Below are 16445 nucleotides of genomic sequence, written 5' to 3'. Positions count from 1 at the left end.
AAAGCAAACTTCTTCATAAATGACATTGTGGACTAACTCAAGATTTTAATTTCTAGATACTGTACCTTATAGTGATCATTCTCTCTCCATTCTTATCTTTTTGCTTATCAACATCAATATGGGCACCAGTGACATCTTGAATTGCTGTGATGTTGCACCCACCTCTTCCCATTATTCTAGATACGACAGAAGCTGGGACAGATAATTTCTTTGACCTATATCACAAAGATCACAAATCTGTGAAATGTATTCAAACTTTAAAGGCATACAAAAATCCCTTGCTGCCTGACAGGTGGCTGAAGCAATATTCTTAAGTTTCAGGGCAACAAGTAGTTTTTCTGCTGATATTTTCTTCACCCTTTGAAGCCTCTCTAAAACTTCCCCACTTAAATTACTTATCATCCTCACTATATGTACTAAGGATTCTCCAGAAGCATTTATTCCACCACTGTTGTAACACAGGTATATGTGCCTTACACTGCTTCAGAAACACTTTTGGATTTTATCTTGTGTACCTTCAAAGTGAGACAAATCTTTAGCTTATCAATCTAAACTTACATAAATAGCGCTGCTTCAAATATAATAGCCCATGGCTTAGCTACTTTGATCGTTTATAGCAAGGAGAAGGTGGTTTTTCAATGTTTTCCCAGCGATCAGCTCTGTAATACCACTTGCATTCACAACCCTTTTAGTATCCATCTCTCTGAGACCTTGAGATCTGAAAGTTTATTGGTGACACAACAGTGGATGGCAGATGGTTAAATTGTGCAGTTCTGCGATTTAAGGAGCTGCTGGAAGCCACCATGAAGGCAGCACAGATTTTCAGAAGCAGACTTACTGTCAGGCCGAAACACTAACCCATGTGTTCAGCAAAACAAGTCAGTTCAGGTTTTTTCTAATTCACATGGTATCACTGGGTCAGTGCAGGCATACAGTACTGGGAAGTCTCTGAACATGAGCTATGCTTGCATCCAGACCCCAGCCAAGGTCTTTCTGGGCCACCATTGTCCCCAGATTTTAAAGGCTGGCCCTCTCAAGCCCACACACCGCTTTCAAGCTTGCCAGTGATATGCAATAGTTCAACACTGAACAATTAGAGAGGATTCAAAGGGGTTTCAGAAACCACTGTGATCACACTGCAGGCGCCTCTGAACACCGTACAGATCACCACCACCTCGTGAAAAGGCTGCCAGCTTCACCTAGCTATTCCAGTCTTAGAAACTTTTAAGTAACTTGATCCTCAGGAAATTGTTTCTTACTCAATAGAACTTAAAGGAAACCCACTTTATTTTAAACACATTTAAATACATGGAAATGTTCTAAAACATCACCTCATTGCCAAGGTGTTTTTTCTTTCCCCCTCTCCTGCCAGGAGAGCATGCTACAATCCTCCCCATCCCCAAAAACCAGGTCCTTGGAGCATGCACCCAGCTCTCCTCCCAAGGCTGCTTCATGCTTTGGGCTTTCTTCCCCCCTCCATCCCCCAGGCTCCTCTCTCAAGCTAGACATTCCAGTCACACCCTCCCCAAACCAGAGCTTCCATCATCACTTAACTTTCAAGATACGTGCACACTACTCACAGGGCTCCTAACTGTACCTTGGTCTGCTTCCACCTCAGCCCACTAGGAACCCTGTGCCACCACCCATGGAGGCATTCCTTCTCCAAGAGAGCGCACCCCAGCACCCAGGCCCCTACCCACCCATCACCCACTGCCGTATCCCTCCCTACCCACTGAGCTCAATGGTTTTTACCTTGAGAAGTGCCCAAAACAGTACCTTTTTGCTCCTGAACAGCAGCGCCCTCCTCTCTGCAGCTGAAATTGCTCAATTGGTGTTGGCTGCAGAGTGTTGCTAGGGGGAGGGTCTTTCAAAACTCTGCCTACTTGCCTGTCAAGGGCAGAAGGGATGTTTTCATTGGTTACTTCTTTGATAGACATCCCTTCTTAGCCAGGGGATTACTCATGGGGAGAGGGGAGGAGAAGAATTCTTGTTGAGTCCAGGAGAGACTTTAGGAGAAGGCGGGCATGCAGCTCCCAGGCATTTTGCATACTCATCTAAAGTTGCCAAAAAGCTCTTTGGCAGGATACAGGCTTTGATCAGTCAGAGCATAGCGAACACCAGTGCAGAACGCTTTATAGACACATTCTTTATGACACAAGGGGTGTCATAAATGCCTCAGGGATGAGGAAAGGTCGGGTTTTAGATGCCATCTCTAGAACCCTACCATCTCCAGCAGAAGAGCAGACAATACCCAACCAAGCAGTTGACTTGAGCCTATGACACTTAAGAGACCAGGAGGAGAGATGGAGCAGCTCCAGGGTCAATGGTAGGGTCTGCGTGCAGCCCTTGAAAAGTCAGCTGCCTGTTTAATGGTTTCATGCCTGCACGACTCACCAAGTGGTGGGCAGTCTGCAACCATATATTTAGCAAGGCCATGTCACAGTGGAGAACCCCATTTGCGAACACAACAAAAGGCAGTCACTCAACCACCTCTCTAAGGGTTCAAATGCTTAAATTTTCAGCTAAAACTGCCTTTTTAACCTTTATTAAGAACAGTCTGTGGCTTCTAGTAATCTGAATGCATTAAATCCTCCACACAATTCCATTCTTTGCACATAGCCTAAAATTCTCTAAAATGAGCATATTTGGTCACTACCATTGCAGAACAAAAACGAGGGCATCGTAAGTGCACCCAAAGCATCTGACAGTTGTATGTTCATGTTGTATTCCTTTTTGACAAAGAGAACAAAAAAAGGAAAGCCAGATGATCACTTCTAGTTACAAGTAGTAGACATCATAAAGGTTACAGAAAAGATACTGGGGTGTTAATGGCATATAATAAAACCCACTACATTTTCGATAGGAAAGTTTGCTTTACAGAAAAATCTTTAAATCTAATTGCACCTCTAGCACTCACTTCAAGATGACAAAATTTTCCATAGAGTCAGCGATCAAGGTCACCGCCCAAAGCACAATGAAATTTAGCTTTGAAGAGATCATCCACCTCTCCTCTACTAATATCCATCCTGCCTTTAGTTCATGTGCAAGCAATCATCTGCTGTAGGGCCTTTTCACTGCCATCTGCTCCCTCCCCCTTTTATCTTATCCCCACATCCTTTACTCCACTGCAGTCACAGGTAAAGAAAACCCTTGTGCCAAATAAAACGTTCATATCATATTGACATTAAGTTAGTGAGGAGTTACTACGAATTAGGACTGCAATTTGTTTTCACAGCACTGCAAGAGTAAGGGGGGTAGTTTTTTTATAAATTAATTATACAATTAAATAAGCTCTCTGGACAGTCTATATTTGAGAATAATTTACAAGCTAGAAAGCTCACAGACAGTTTTTAAACATAGAATAACAAGTCTTTACCTTCTAACCACTTCTTTCCAGCCTTCTTCTCTTTTCTGGCCTCTTTTTGGACTAGTCAGATTCAGCTTTACATTTGGAGAGGTCAGAGGCAGGGAAACAGGCTTATAAGTAGTTGACAAAGAATTTGAATGACCTTCACCATCAAGTCTGGAAACAGAAACGTACGGGATTACAAATTACAGAATAAAACGACAGCATTACAGTATACATTTCTGCAGCTTAAAACTACTAGCATGAACCAGTTCCATTCTTATTTTCTACCTGGAACAACTTTTGGGTGACTTCATAGCTAGTTTTTTTTAGCCTTTTAGTCCACAGCCTATACCCTTCCTCCAAAAAGTGTAGAGCTAAACTGAATGAAGTAATACCAGAAGCACTAAAGATATCAGATTAAAATAGTTTATAATAGGCAGTACACAGCCACTTAGGCACATCCTGATTACGTGTCTATACTGTGATCTCCTTTTTGAATAGCTTTTTAAGAAAAGGTACTTTGGTAATAATGTCTTTTTCTTAGTAAGTACTTGAAAATGTCCGTTTTTCAGCTCTTACTGTTTGAGATTCCCTGGTAAGTGCTTCTACACCTCACCCCCTATTTTATGAATGGGTAACTGAGGTGCAGATATTTGAGCATATTTGTGTATTTCAGTTCCAGTGACATCAGTTTGTGAGCAGGTGCCCAAGTATCATTACCTGTACTAATACAGCTGTAGCAATAGTCTAGTGATACAAACAACACAAAGTTTGGGTGAGAGAGAAAAAGAGAGAGAGAGAGAACAGGCAATCTCTTGTTAGGCTAACTGATCCAGGTGGAGGTGAAAAAAAAGCAGCACTGGGAACTCACAAGTTCATCTGCAGCACTGAAACATTGGCAGCAATCTTCACAAGTCATTGAAAAACTAGCCTTATGTGATTTGACCCAGAAAGTCTATGGCATAGCTAGTAATTTTACAGAGGACCTCATGCTTCAGCTGTCGTGCTAAGCATCACTCCTTTTCTTCACTATATGCAAGTTTTTACTCATTCATTTTATTCCCCATTGTTTACAGCATTTTATGTTCATTGTGTCTTCTTGCAGGCAAACTGTTTGTTTATACTACACTTTATACAAACTTCAGAGATCTATCCACATTTAAGTAACCCAAGCACACCGATCATATGAAAAGCAACATTTGGACAATATGCCTTTTAAAATGGCAGCATTTCTCTCTTTACCTTAGTAAGTACTAGCTCTCTGATAATACACCTGCCCAAGGCATTTCAAAGTTCTATGGAGAATTTTAATTGTCCTCAGATAACTGTAAGATTGAGGCAAAGAGAACAAGAAAATGCGTATGAAAGAAAAGAACAAAGTCCATTGTGGAATATCCATTCCAGAATAGACTTTAAAAGCTTTTTTCTGCTTTAACTGAAAATGTCTAGATATGTTTTAAGAAAAGCATCATTATGAAGCCTGAGTTCAAGTTTCAATTACAGTAGCCTTGTCATTGGCATGTCTATGACTAAAAAGAAGAGGATTCAGGAAGAGCAAATTTAGAAATGATTTTCAAAGTCTGCTTAGTGCAAGAGCCAAAGAGCACCTGCAGAAGTTAATAAAATATACTCATTTTGATATTTATATACTATCTTGTTTCTTAGGTGTACTCGATCTAACAGAAGCACTGCTTCTAACAAGGAATTAGAAGTATGTGTTTAGTTAGTCCTGCTGTAGTGAACTGCACAGGATTCCAAGGCTTTTGTAGGAGACCTTGGACGAAAGGTCCAAGGCAGAAACAATTTATGTTCATAAACCAGAATGTAGACAAAATCCGATTTCTGACATTCCTAATGGTAATCCAAAATCCACTCATTCTGCACCTAACTTTAATCTGGGGAAAAATAAAGAAAAGAAAACAGAAAATCCCAACTCTCTTCCCACTCCCAGAGAAGTGCCTCAATCAGTCTGGCAACAGGCCTCTCGTTTGCTGCCCTTTTTGATCCCATAACATTTGCATTCCTATTGAAGCTGGATTCTCAATCAGTCAGGTGTCCTGTAGATCAAGCCCCGTACCCTCTCCCCTCCCTTAATGTAGGAAAAGAAAAGAAGAAAAAAGAAAACTATGGAGGATCAGACTCATACTACTTATATGTAAAAATAAGCAAAGACCACAGATTCAGATGGGATCTAAACTATTTGATTTAGACCAATGACCTGTTAAGAAGCTGGTGTTATAAAAGTTATTAGCTCATTCCCTGGCAGCTGAATGATCTTCCAAACTATTCATATGGCTCCTGTACATTCACCAAGTTCTTTTGACTCTCACCTCTGGCTCGACAAGGTTAAATCAAACTGGCCATCAACCTGGCAGGTGAAATGCTCAGAGTCATCAACTTCTTCCCTCCTTAAAACAAAGAGATTGCAATTCAAATGAGTTAATGACAAAATCATAAAACAATCAAGAGGTAATGAAATAACTTCTGTAAATAGATTATAAGTAAAGCTGGCACTTCCGTTTTAAATTCCCAGCATATTCACTTTAAAATCTATTCTAATAAAGTTGACAACGCAACATGGAGGCTTAAATAGTGCAGAGAAAACTGGCTGTTTTGCTAAAGCAGTATTAAAAACTAGCCACGAATGCCCCCCCCAAAATATCTTATCTTTACCATTTTAAAGAGATTACGTTCAATAAACTCGACAGCATTATTTAACAGCTATGCAAATAAAGCAAACTCAGTCTCTCAAGACTTTGGGAATGTACCAGCTCATGTAAAGCTTAAGCTACAGAAAATTTACATTGGCATAGGTAAAACCCTGTGAAACAATAGGGGAAGCAATATGGCAGTCTCACCTCGTTGGTGTTTTTGAAGCCGAGGTGCTTGTTTTTTCTTCCTGAGAGGGGATAAGCAATGAGGCATAGCGCCGCTCAGAGGAATTTGTATCCATTGTGAAGTTCAGCTCTTGGCTTTTACCTCCACTGCTACTTTCGCTATTGCAATCTGTGCTATCCAAGTTATCTGAATCACTATTCCCACTTGCACCACCACCTCTTGGCTCTCCATTTATTTTATTTTTATCTGCTTTTTGCTGTGCTAGAGATATATGCTGATCTGGCAAAATTATCTGCATATTCTGAGGAGTCTCTTTTGTTTTATTTTTCTTATTTTTTCTATTTGTGCTGGGGGTAGTCACCACATTAGCTCTCTTCTTCCCAAAGGCATTTGTGAAAGTAGTTGAAGTCGCAGAAATTCCAATTGTAGTTGTAGTAGTTGCACTAGGAGGCTCTATAGGAACTTCTTGCTCCACTGAAAGAAAAACAGTTGATAGACAATCAAAAGCCACAAAATACAGAAATCAGTGCCCTGACTGAAGACACTACAGCTGAAGTTATCCTCCTGGCTGAGCTATCAGACTATGTGCACTGCATTCAGCTGTAAATCTTCCAAGAGTGAAAGACTTGGGGGGGGGGGGGGGGAGGGAGGCGAACAAGGGGGGGCGGAAGGAAGCGAACAAGGGGGGGCGGAAGGAAGCGAACAAGGGGGGGCGGAAGGAAGCGAACAAAGGAGTTTTGCCAGGAACTCTGACTGCAGAGGGAAGAACCAGGGCAGAAGCTATGTGACAATGTCACAGTACCAGAGAAGCCAGCTTTCAAACAGATTCCCTTATCTAGATGGTTAAAAAAAGGCACCCCCCACAACTACACTGGACACAGAAACCGTTGTTCTTTACCTTCATCATCATTTTCTTCTTCATCATCATCCTCTTGCAGTTCCAGAGTTTCTTTAGGCTTGTTTTCTTCATCTTCTTCTTGTTTTCTTTTTTGTTCCTCTTTCTTCTTCTTTCTCTTTTCCTTTCTTTTCTCCCTTTTAGCTGCAAGAGCTTGTTTTCTGCTCTCCTCTCTTGACTATGTAGGAGAAAAGGATCCATATTTAAACATTTTCACACAGACTAGATTATAACTATAATTCAGATCTTCCCTAAAAATCTGGGGGGAGGGAGCAAGAAGAGAGCACGATGAACTAGAATGATTTTGTCACATACTGAATCATTACGCAGAAACTGGGCAGGCCTTATGGAACAACAGGACTACTTAGTCCCAAAACTTCTAAGGAATGACAACAAAACAACAACCAAAACAGAGGTGGTATAAAAATATAATTTTACTGGAAAACCAGCAAAATCTCTCATCTCAGTCCTTCCTCAAAAAACATTTAATAACCTTATTAATATTTTTGCAGCAATGTTCATGTCTTTGACTCAAAAAGATCTCCCAGGGTATTTTACAGAAAAAGCTGCTATCATTTCAGCCGCTTTTTTGTAATATATGGAATCAATCAAGCCAACTAGGCAATGCTGTAGCTTTGCACAGCAACTTATAGGTGTTTAACAAGTCAGCAACCTGGAAAATTTAATAAGCTAATACGGAACTTGTTTGTCAAAAATTTTAAAAGCCTCCATTAAGAGAGCCCACTGAAGAGTGCTTAAGAAGTGTCTGCATTACTCTGGGACACTTCACAGCATTCTCAGTGAGGGATAAGTTGATTTTCCCCACTATCTGCTCAACTCCATATAGCTCATCAGGGAGCTTGTAGGCTCTCCTTTGTAACACTGAGTAGAAGTCCACAAAATGCTTATGGACTACATCTTACACAATATATAACATACCATGTATCACACCATCGAGACTGAAGGCCTCCCTAATTCACACATCATCTGTGCTGAAGTAATGCAAGACAGCTACTACCTAAAGTAACTATTGCCAAGTCCAAGCTTTCCTAAAAAGGACAACACAGTGGCTGAAGGAGAAGTCAGTTCTAATTTGCCATCCTCAGTATATGATTCAGTTTTTGTATATTAGAGGAAGGAAAGCACATACAGTCACAGCATGAAGAACTACTGCCCCAAGAAGCACCAAACAGGAAACACAACCTATAGATTAATACATAGTTCAAACCGTTATGCTATGACAGCAATTCTCTACTCACTTTTTCCAGGTCTAGCTCCTTCAGCAATATAGTTGCATTCTTATTTGCTTCTGCAGCCTGCTGGTCTTTAGCTTTCACAATTGTCTCCACACACTGGTGACACTTTTTCAACAGGTCCTAGAATGCAAACTTGTCTTATTACCTCCACAATAAACTCAAATTGAGGAGTGAGGCTTGGTCTACAAACATGAGATTAGCTTCCCTGTATTCACAAACATACAAACTATTTCAACAGAATAGGACTCTAAATGTTGATTTATTTTAAGTTCTGTATTAAAAAGGAGACATGCACAAATCTCCGAATCAAACGTACATGAGCAAACACGTACATTGAGTTTTTGAACACTTAAGAATTTCTCATGCATATTTTCACTGAAAATAAGGGACAGAGTCTTTTCCTGAAGCTAAACTCACCTTGTCAGTTATAGTCGCTATGTATCGCATGCATTCAATATCCGAAGGAAACTGGTTAACTTCTTTCACCAGGAACTGAACTACTTTCACGTGCCCCTAGAGTAGCAAAGAAAATTCTAATCTCTTGTATACAATTGTCAACATTAGTCATAAAAATACAAGTTTGATACCTCTTAGTCCAATGCAAAAGACTAAAAATAAGCAAGAACATTTCTAGTAAGCTGCTCTTTGGAAAGAAAGGTAGTTACTGTTTGCTCAGTGTTGACAGCATGTCTGCTGTTGTACATCATGGTGGCAAAGACAAGCTCTCCCACAAGTAATTTATTTTAAAATACAAGGACCAAGCAAGGCCCAAGGGCAGAGGCAGCTGTTCATATTTTTAGTAACAGCCAAGATGACCCTCTTTAGACCCCACCTGTTATCCCAGCCCACTCTCTTTTGCCACTCACACCACAGAGCTAACTTAGATTGTTCAATTACAAGGTAAGTCTGATCAGGCAACTGAGCCACACATGTTCCTCTGCTGCTGGATCCACTCCTCGATGGGGTACACTGTGCAACCACAGAGAAACTATCCAACTGTTGCCTCTCAAGTTATTTGAAAGCAATAGAGGGACAGTAGTGGCATGCTCAGTATTGCTGTTTGTCAAAAAAGCTGTACACTTATTTGATATTTTGTTGATATTTGTTGGTATTTGTAGCAAAGCAGCTACAGTTAATAAATTCCTCTGCTATAGCTATGCTCCTTGCATCTAACAACATAACTGATGAAACCATCACAAAGTAATGTTCTTCCTGCCACGAAGAAAAGGCTGTGACAAAAGAGCCAACTACACAAAGAGTCCCACTGAATAAAAAATTAGGAACAGAGCAGGAGAAGCACAAAGTAATCAAGACAGATTATTACAGACTGGTATTTTGTTCATCTTAAAAGCAGGACTGAAACAAGCAGTAGAGTCTGCAGAAATTTAAAGGGGACTATGGTAATCTCAAGACAGTGAAATCTCAAACAGTGAAAGTTTTTTTGTACAGTGTATAACTGGAAATAAAAAAGTTAACATGGTTTATGCAACAAAGTTTTTCACCTCTCAAAAATGAGATCTGTGTGAAGTACACAGATTATGATTACTTTAAAGCAGGCATTTTATCAAAATAGTAATTTTGCTGTGTTATATTTGATTCTTCCAAAGCCAAGTGTTCAGATTTAAAACCAAGTAAGAAACTGTTTTGAAAACATTTAGCATTGAAACATAAAATTAAATTGGTCTCCTACCTTGCGAAACGCTGACATGAGAGGTGTAATTTTCCGATTATCTGCAGCATCCACATCTGCTCCTGCTTGCACAAGCAACTGAACCACATCATAGTGACCACCATTAGCTGCCAACCACAGAGGTGTGTTTCCTTTCTTGTTACGAACATCAATATGCGCTCCTCTAAAAAAGTACAAGTTAATCAAGTGAAACAAAGTATGAATAAAGGTGGAAGTCGGGAAGTAAGATCATGAAAGATGAGAGTCCAATTGGATATATGACTTTAATTACTGGAATCTAGTGGCTAGGTAGAGAAATTCTGTCCCTGAAATCTGCTGTTGAAGTTGCAATGTAGTGACGCAGGAATTATTTCAACCTCCGTCCCAGAAACACTCACTTAATGTAGCCTACTGTGCCACAGCTATGCAACTAGCAACCATGGGTCCTTTAAATTATCATTAATGTGGTGACCACCTGTAGGACAAAGCAGCCCCTTGAGATTTTAGCAGCACATAGGGTTATGTTTAAAGAGCTCAAGAGCTACTTCCAGGCTTTGCTCCCTAGGTGACAGTGGGGAAATGCTCATGTGGGAATTGCTGGATTAATACACAGCCAACAAAGCTGCCAAGCCAGACACTGTTCGCTTACCTCTGGTCCCAGCTGCCTGCTTAGCTTAATTAACACTGGCATAGCAGGATACTCCAGGATAACACTGGAGAGTATGGAATAGACACAACATCCTACTTCCAAAGCTTCCCATTCCCTTTGCTCTCAGGTGCATAAGGCAACGTAAACAAGGGCACCCTTGCCACAGGGGAATACAGCTACAGAACAAATGTACCGCTAATGAGGAGAAATAATTTACCTATTAATCAGGAGCTCACAGAACTTGTAGTGACCCTTATCTGCTGCAATTGTTAAAGCTGTATCTCTTGAGGAAGGCACAGGTGGAGCATTAACATCTGCTCCTTTATCAAGGAGAACCCTTCCAACCTCTGCATATCCTCCTGAAGCCGCTTCCATCAGGGGTGTGAGACCAGTCTGTGCAAAGAGAACGAGTTACACAGTGTGAAATTTGTACAATATACTTTGGATAAGACATAAATGATTTCTACACAGGGAAATCAAGATTTTTTTTTTTATTTAGCTGCTTATATTTAGTTTAGGAGCCTAACTTCAAGCACTCTCAAAAAAAAAAAAAAAAAAAAAAAAAACCAAACCAAACCAAACCAAAACCCAAACAAAACAAAACCAAACCAAAATACTCTTGGGCTTTGATTTATACAAACCCAGGCAAACTGTTGACTAAGCACCACCAGACACCTGTCTCAAAAGCAAAAACAAAGTCTACAACAGGATCTCTAAAACAGAGGTTAGAACAGATCCAAATGAAGACACAAGTGTTTCTATGAAAATGCTCAGAAACTGGCTTTATAGATTTTCTCTAGCCTCCCTTAGCACTGAGACTGATCTGGGCCCAACTTAGTTGCCAGGCTAGACTGTTAAATAAACTTATACCAGCTGCTAACATGCCCAACTGACCATTTGAGAGCTGGCTTTTATCCATATCCCCTTTTCTCCAGCCACAGTCATTCCAGAAGCAGGCGGGGTAGACAGACACAGCAATTATTTCAGCAGCCTTAGGAGTTACCAAAAATTCCTTTGTGCTGGGGAAATCAGTCTGGCTGTCTACACAAGCTTTAAGCTTGCTTTATGGCAGGAGACACAAAGCTGTCCCAGAGTACCAAAGGATGGGACCTGTGGAGCATTTCAGAGGCACAGAAAGTCACAGTACTGAAGCCATGGGTTCTACAGCAACGTAAAAGCTTTACAGTTTGATTGCACTACTTCTGTTGTAGACAAGATATCTGTTCTATATGAGAATCACTAAAAGCAATGCTATTCTCTTCCTGCCTAGACTTCACTCATATGTAAAAATATATGTATCTATCTGTACTGACTATTACGTCAAGCTTAAACCTGAAAAGTTTCTCAGTACTACAGAAGAGTCAATCTAAGTTTCATTATGAACTCAGAAGGACCAGTCAGCTTTTCCCTAATGCAAAAAATTCATCAAAGCTTTTATTTATTTTTTTTAAACCAAACTTATTTCAGAACATTTAATACATCCTCTGATTAAATAAGTCCTCTGACTCTGAGAGGCTCAAAGTAAGAGGAAAATTTGAAGAAACTTGATGACTCAGAAATCACCTGTTAGAAATAAGTCATAAGCAAAGGCGATTCACACACTTACCTTTGCCCTGTGCTCAACATTGGCCTTCCTGTCCAAAAGCAGACTGACCACCTCTGCTCGGCCCTGGAAGCAGGCCAGGGTGAGGGCTGTATTCCGGTTGGTCTCAATTTGGGCATTAATATCAGAACCCATATCAAGCAACAGTTTCACGGCAGGTACATGACCATTCATAGCAGCCAGCATCAGAGGAGAAATACCTAGCTTACTCCCGGTCCTAAAGGGAAAGAAATAAACTGCAGTTCCCAGAACTGGAGGAATGCTCTGGGAAATGTAAGTGTATCTAAGAGGAACAAAACGTTTTACTGTAAGCCAGAAAAGAACATTTAACATACAAATACAGACACTGACCTAAAATACTAGCATTTTTGAATTGATTAGGAGAAACCATCAGGGTAACTACATGCAATAGACAACTGCAATTTATAAACAGGAAAATACATTTCAGCTTTTAGTCATTCAGATGGCTGAAGCACACATAAGCTTTAAACTACATATTCTAAAAATCAAGGCTGCATCTAATTCATTCAGAAAAACATGCTTCTAGTATAGCTACAGTTTGAAGTTTCTCTAGTAATAGAATATATGTTAAGTTTTCTTAAAATTAATAAAGAGGAGGCTTAAGAGACATAGCTGTGCAATTTTGTTCATCTTACTGCAAAAGACATCTTCAAACACATAGAGCTGCCCTGAGTGCTTTGGCTCATTCCTTTACTTGGTTCTGTTGGAAATAGTTTGACTTCTAGATCCCAGAATGGTGGAAAAGGGAAGGAATAGGTTAGCAAACTAGAATAATCCCTTAAAATTTAGGTATAAGGGAGATGAAGTTTGTGATAGTTAAAGGCAATTTAAGAACACTAAGATAACATGAACATAAAGGATAACATCAGTGTAGAAAGGCTGCAAGGTAGAGATTCCAGCCTATGCCTCAGTACATAGCCAACAATGGAGTGTGTGTGCTATAATGCAGTTCATGTGGTGTACATAGTACATTACCTTGAATTAATTTCTGCCCCAGCATTGAGAAGAATCTTGATGATATTAACATAGCCACCAGATGCAGCAAGGCTTAATGGCGTATAATCAGACACATTCCTATGTTCTTTATTTGCTCCCCGGGCCAACAGCAAATCAACAACCTGAAAAGACAGCATGGATATTAAAAGACATATTGTGGCCTTCGCTATCATCCAGGAAGTGAAAGGATGTTATCACATGTTCAAACCTTCCAGTATGCTACCAGTTTCCACCATCAATAGATAAGATTCTACATGAAAACCTCTACCCTCTTTTGCTTTGTCTTTGCATATGTGCTGTACAGACTTAGCAACTGATGAATACATCAGTTAATCTGTGTGGGTTGTAGCAGTGCAGCACTTGCCTTCCAGAAAGATTATTTTACCTAATCAAAAATGCAAGGCTTTAAAGTGAAGCTCTTCCTGTGAATCTTAAGTTTGCAAACAAGGGCTCTATCCCACTCCCATAATGTCTCACACTATTTGAGCGTCTCTTTCAAACTCCCACAACTTTAATTCAAATGACACTTAAGCCAAGTTTGACCATCTGTATTATATGGTCTTTCCAACAAAACACACAGTAAAAATCAGACCAACTGATGTTAAGGAACAAGTATGAGGAACGACTTCTCTCCTCTATCAGAAGCTGCTTAAGAGAAATAAAAGGGGGAAAACTTGAAACATTTCTGGTGATGTACTGCACTTTAGTGGGCCCCATTTTACTACTAACGTAGGCTAGGTGATTTTCAAATAAGCCAGAAAAAAGGCTGCCTCACAAGTTGCTAAACCAGAAACAAAAGAGGTAGATTCTGGCATATGGGGGGAAAAAAAAAAAAAAAAAAAGAGGAAGAACAAAATACTTAAGTAGTTCAGTAAGTAATGCTATCACAGGCCACACTGATCTCTCCTTTTATTTGTGAGCAGCACTTTTACTGTTGAAGATCTGCAATTCAAAACTCAAAGTGGAAACTTTCCAATTTTGGCCAACTGTTTTAATCCTCAGAAGTTCCAAAACTTACCACTCCCATATCTGGCACAGAGCCCTTTGCCATCTCCATGCCATCTTTTCTAAGCTAGTATGCCCATGACTAAAGGAGGAGGGATTTAACAAATCTTATTTGGAAAAATAAAAAATAAATAAATAAAAAAAGCTGACAGAAAACTGAAACGTCCTTAAAAGACTAGTATAATGTGCCCTGCATTGCATCTGTACTTACCAGCCCTGCACATTACCACTAAAACCAGGTACCACCAGCACAAAATTCTAGTTTGTCCTTGTGTGCCTGCACCGGCTGTTTTAGTTTTGAGAGCAGGGAGGATGCATAAGGGAACTGTTCAGTGAATGAAGTTTAATGAATAATTTCTCTACCTCCTTCACAAAAGTACTTATCTTGCAAGGATACATCGACAGAAGAATGACCACAAGTTAAGACAACCAGTAGCTAACAAAACTGGGATAGCCAAGGGAGAAAAAAAATAAATTCCCTTTCCTCTTGGAATTAGCTACACTTATACAGGTTAAAAACCTTCCAGAAAAAGGATGATTTATTATACCATCAACAACAACAACAAAAAACCCCACTGTACAAAAAACTATCTACAAAACCAGTTCAAACCCATTGAGGACAAAAGTGTCCTTACTTCTTGGCGTCCACCGGAGCATGCCAACGAAAGCGGAGTATCCTTTGTGCGCTCAGACTGTGCTTCTATATCCCCACCTTTGTCTAGAAGAATTTCCACTACACCAACATGTCCAGCAGTTGCAGCCAGAATCAAAGGTGTAAAACCTAGTAACAAGAGATCATGTTAAAAGCAACCTTGAGGATCTCAAAAGCATTATCAAGGAGCAGAAATGCACAAAAAGATTAATTCACAATGACTTCTATTGATTAGTCATGTCTTCCTCAGACTGGGGGTTTCCTGGTATAGGCCACAACCTCAGAACCTTTCCTAGCCCTCTTCTAACCCTGACCCATCTAGGCTCTGATTCCAGCCAAATATAATTAAAGGCTCTTCAAAAGAAATCTAAACAGTACTTGCACTTATCAGTTTTGATTAAGTTCCAACCAACTCATCTCTTTAGAGAAGTCACAGCTTTCCACTTAATTCCTATTTAATAAAGCTCCATCAAGTGGACACATCTGGACTGCATATGTTGCTTATTTCCAGTGGTCAACGTGAGTTCCAAGGAGAGAGGCATGGTGGTTTTGTTTTCTCACCTCTAAAAGATTTTGCTGAACTCTGTTATTGGGAACAATATGATATACAACCTGACAACTACTCCCCATTAGCTTTGTCAGCCAAGATTTGATATTTACCCCCATCAGCTGCTCTATCTAATAAGCTAAGGTCTTTTGTAGAGGGTGAATCATAAGGACACATTTCACAAATCTGCTTAAGATACCACTCAGATGCACTTCCTTTCAAAAATACAGATAAGAAAGGCATGCAATGTTACTGGCTTTATATGGCCAGTATTTCTACATGAAGTGCAAGAATGCAATTCTACATTTTTGCAAGCTTTGGTAATTTTCTGAAGCAAAGAATCCCAAATCCCAGTTTGAAATTTGCTGTTTCAAGTTGTAGTTCATAGTCTAACTGTTTTACTGTTTTAGCTTACCCTTCTTGTCTCTGTGTTCAATATTGGCACCACGTGCTATCAGTACAGATACAAGTTCTTCATGACCTCCCGCACATGCAAGGGTCAGAGCAGTGTCATGATTACTTTCAGTCTTCACAGTTGGGAAGAAAAAGAAGCAGATATTCAGAAATTAAAAATACTTTAAGAGAACTTTAACATTTTTAAGACAGTACTAGATTAATTTTTTTCCGTTCAGAACTTATCAGAAAGCAAACTAACTCAAAACCAATTGCAGTTAATCAATTACTCACATGTGCATCGATGTCAACTGAAGGATACATAGGGAGCACCGACTGTGAGGGCACATTGCTCGATGCCTGTGAACAAGGCTCAGGCGTAGGGGATTCGGTAGTGTGCGAGGAGCTGGTGGAGCCACTGGGCACTCTGCTATTCACAGCTGAAAAGTAACACTGTGTTATTAATCCACTCTTAGGAATGCCACATTTTATATGAAAAATCTTTAGTCCCGTAAAACTGCAATGGTCTAACATCAAAACAGTAATGGGGGGAAACAAATTAAGTGTTCCTG

General features: G+C 39.9%; 1 protein-coding gene across 19 annotated transcripts in view; it reads right to left on the bottom strand.

Annotated features, from left to right (window-relative positions):
• The window catches only part of ANKHD1 (ankyrin repeat and KH domain containing 1), a 119187-nt gene that overhangs the window by 15666 nt on the left and 87076 nt on the right, over positions 1-16445 (bottom strand). For 13 of the 19 annotated variants that reach the window (XM_075056814.1, XM_075056817.1, XM_075056815.1 and 10 more), the window contains 15 exons: positions 16168-16313; positions 15896-16007; positions 14917-15062; positions 13256-13398; positions 12263-12476; positions 10874-11049; positions 10029-10191; positions 8756-8851; positions 8342-8458; positions 7086-7260; positions 6208-6661; positions 5680-5757; positions 3377-3523; positions 1777-1887; positions 66-215 (listed from right to left, as the gene is read on the bottom strand). In XM_075056814.1, coding sequence (XP_074912915.1) covers positions 66-215; positions 1777-1887; positions 3377-3523; positions 5680-5757; positions 6208-6661; positions 7086-7260; positions 8342-8458; positions 8756-8851; positions 10029-10191; positions 10874-11049; positions 12263-12476; positions 13256-13398; positions 14917-15062; positions 15896-16007; positions 16168-16313 — 2428 coding nt within the window. Of the gene's footprint in view, positions 1-65; positions 216-1776; positions 1888-1910; positions 2730-3376; positions 3524-5679; positions 5758-6207; positions 6662-7085; positions 7261-8341; positions 8459-8755; positions 8852-10028; positions 10192-10873; positions 11050-11576; positions 11767-12262; positions 12477-13255; positions 13399-14916; positions 15063-15895; positions 16008-16167; positions 16314-16445 lie in introns of those variants that run through there. The other 6 variants (XR_012654310.1, XR_012654311.1, XM_075056824.1 and 3 more) reach the window with 3 other exon arrangements.

Source organism: Buteo buteo, chromosome 24 (genome assembly GCF_964188355.1).
Source record: "Buteo buteo chromosome 24, bButBut1.hap1.1, whole genome shotgun sequence".
NCBI lineage: Eukaryota > Metazoa > Chordata > Aves > Accipitriformes > Accipitridae > Buteo > Buteo buteo.
Note: the sequence above shows the minus strand (reverse complement) of the source record. Positions and strands in the feature narration are given on the sequence as shown.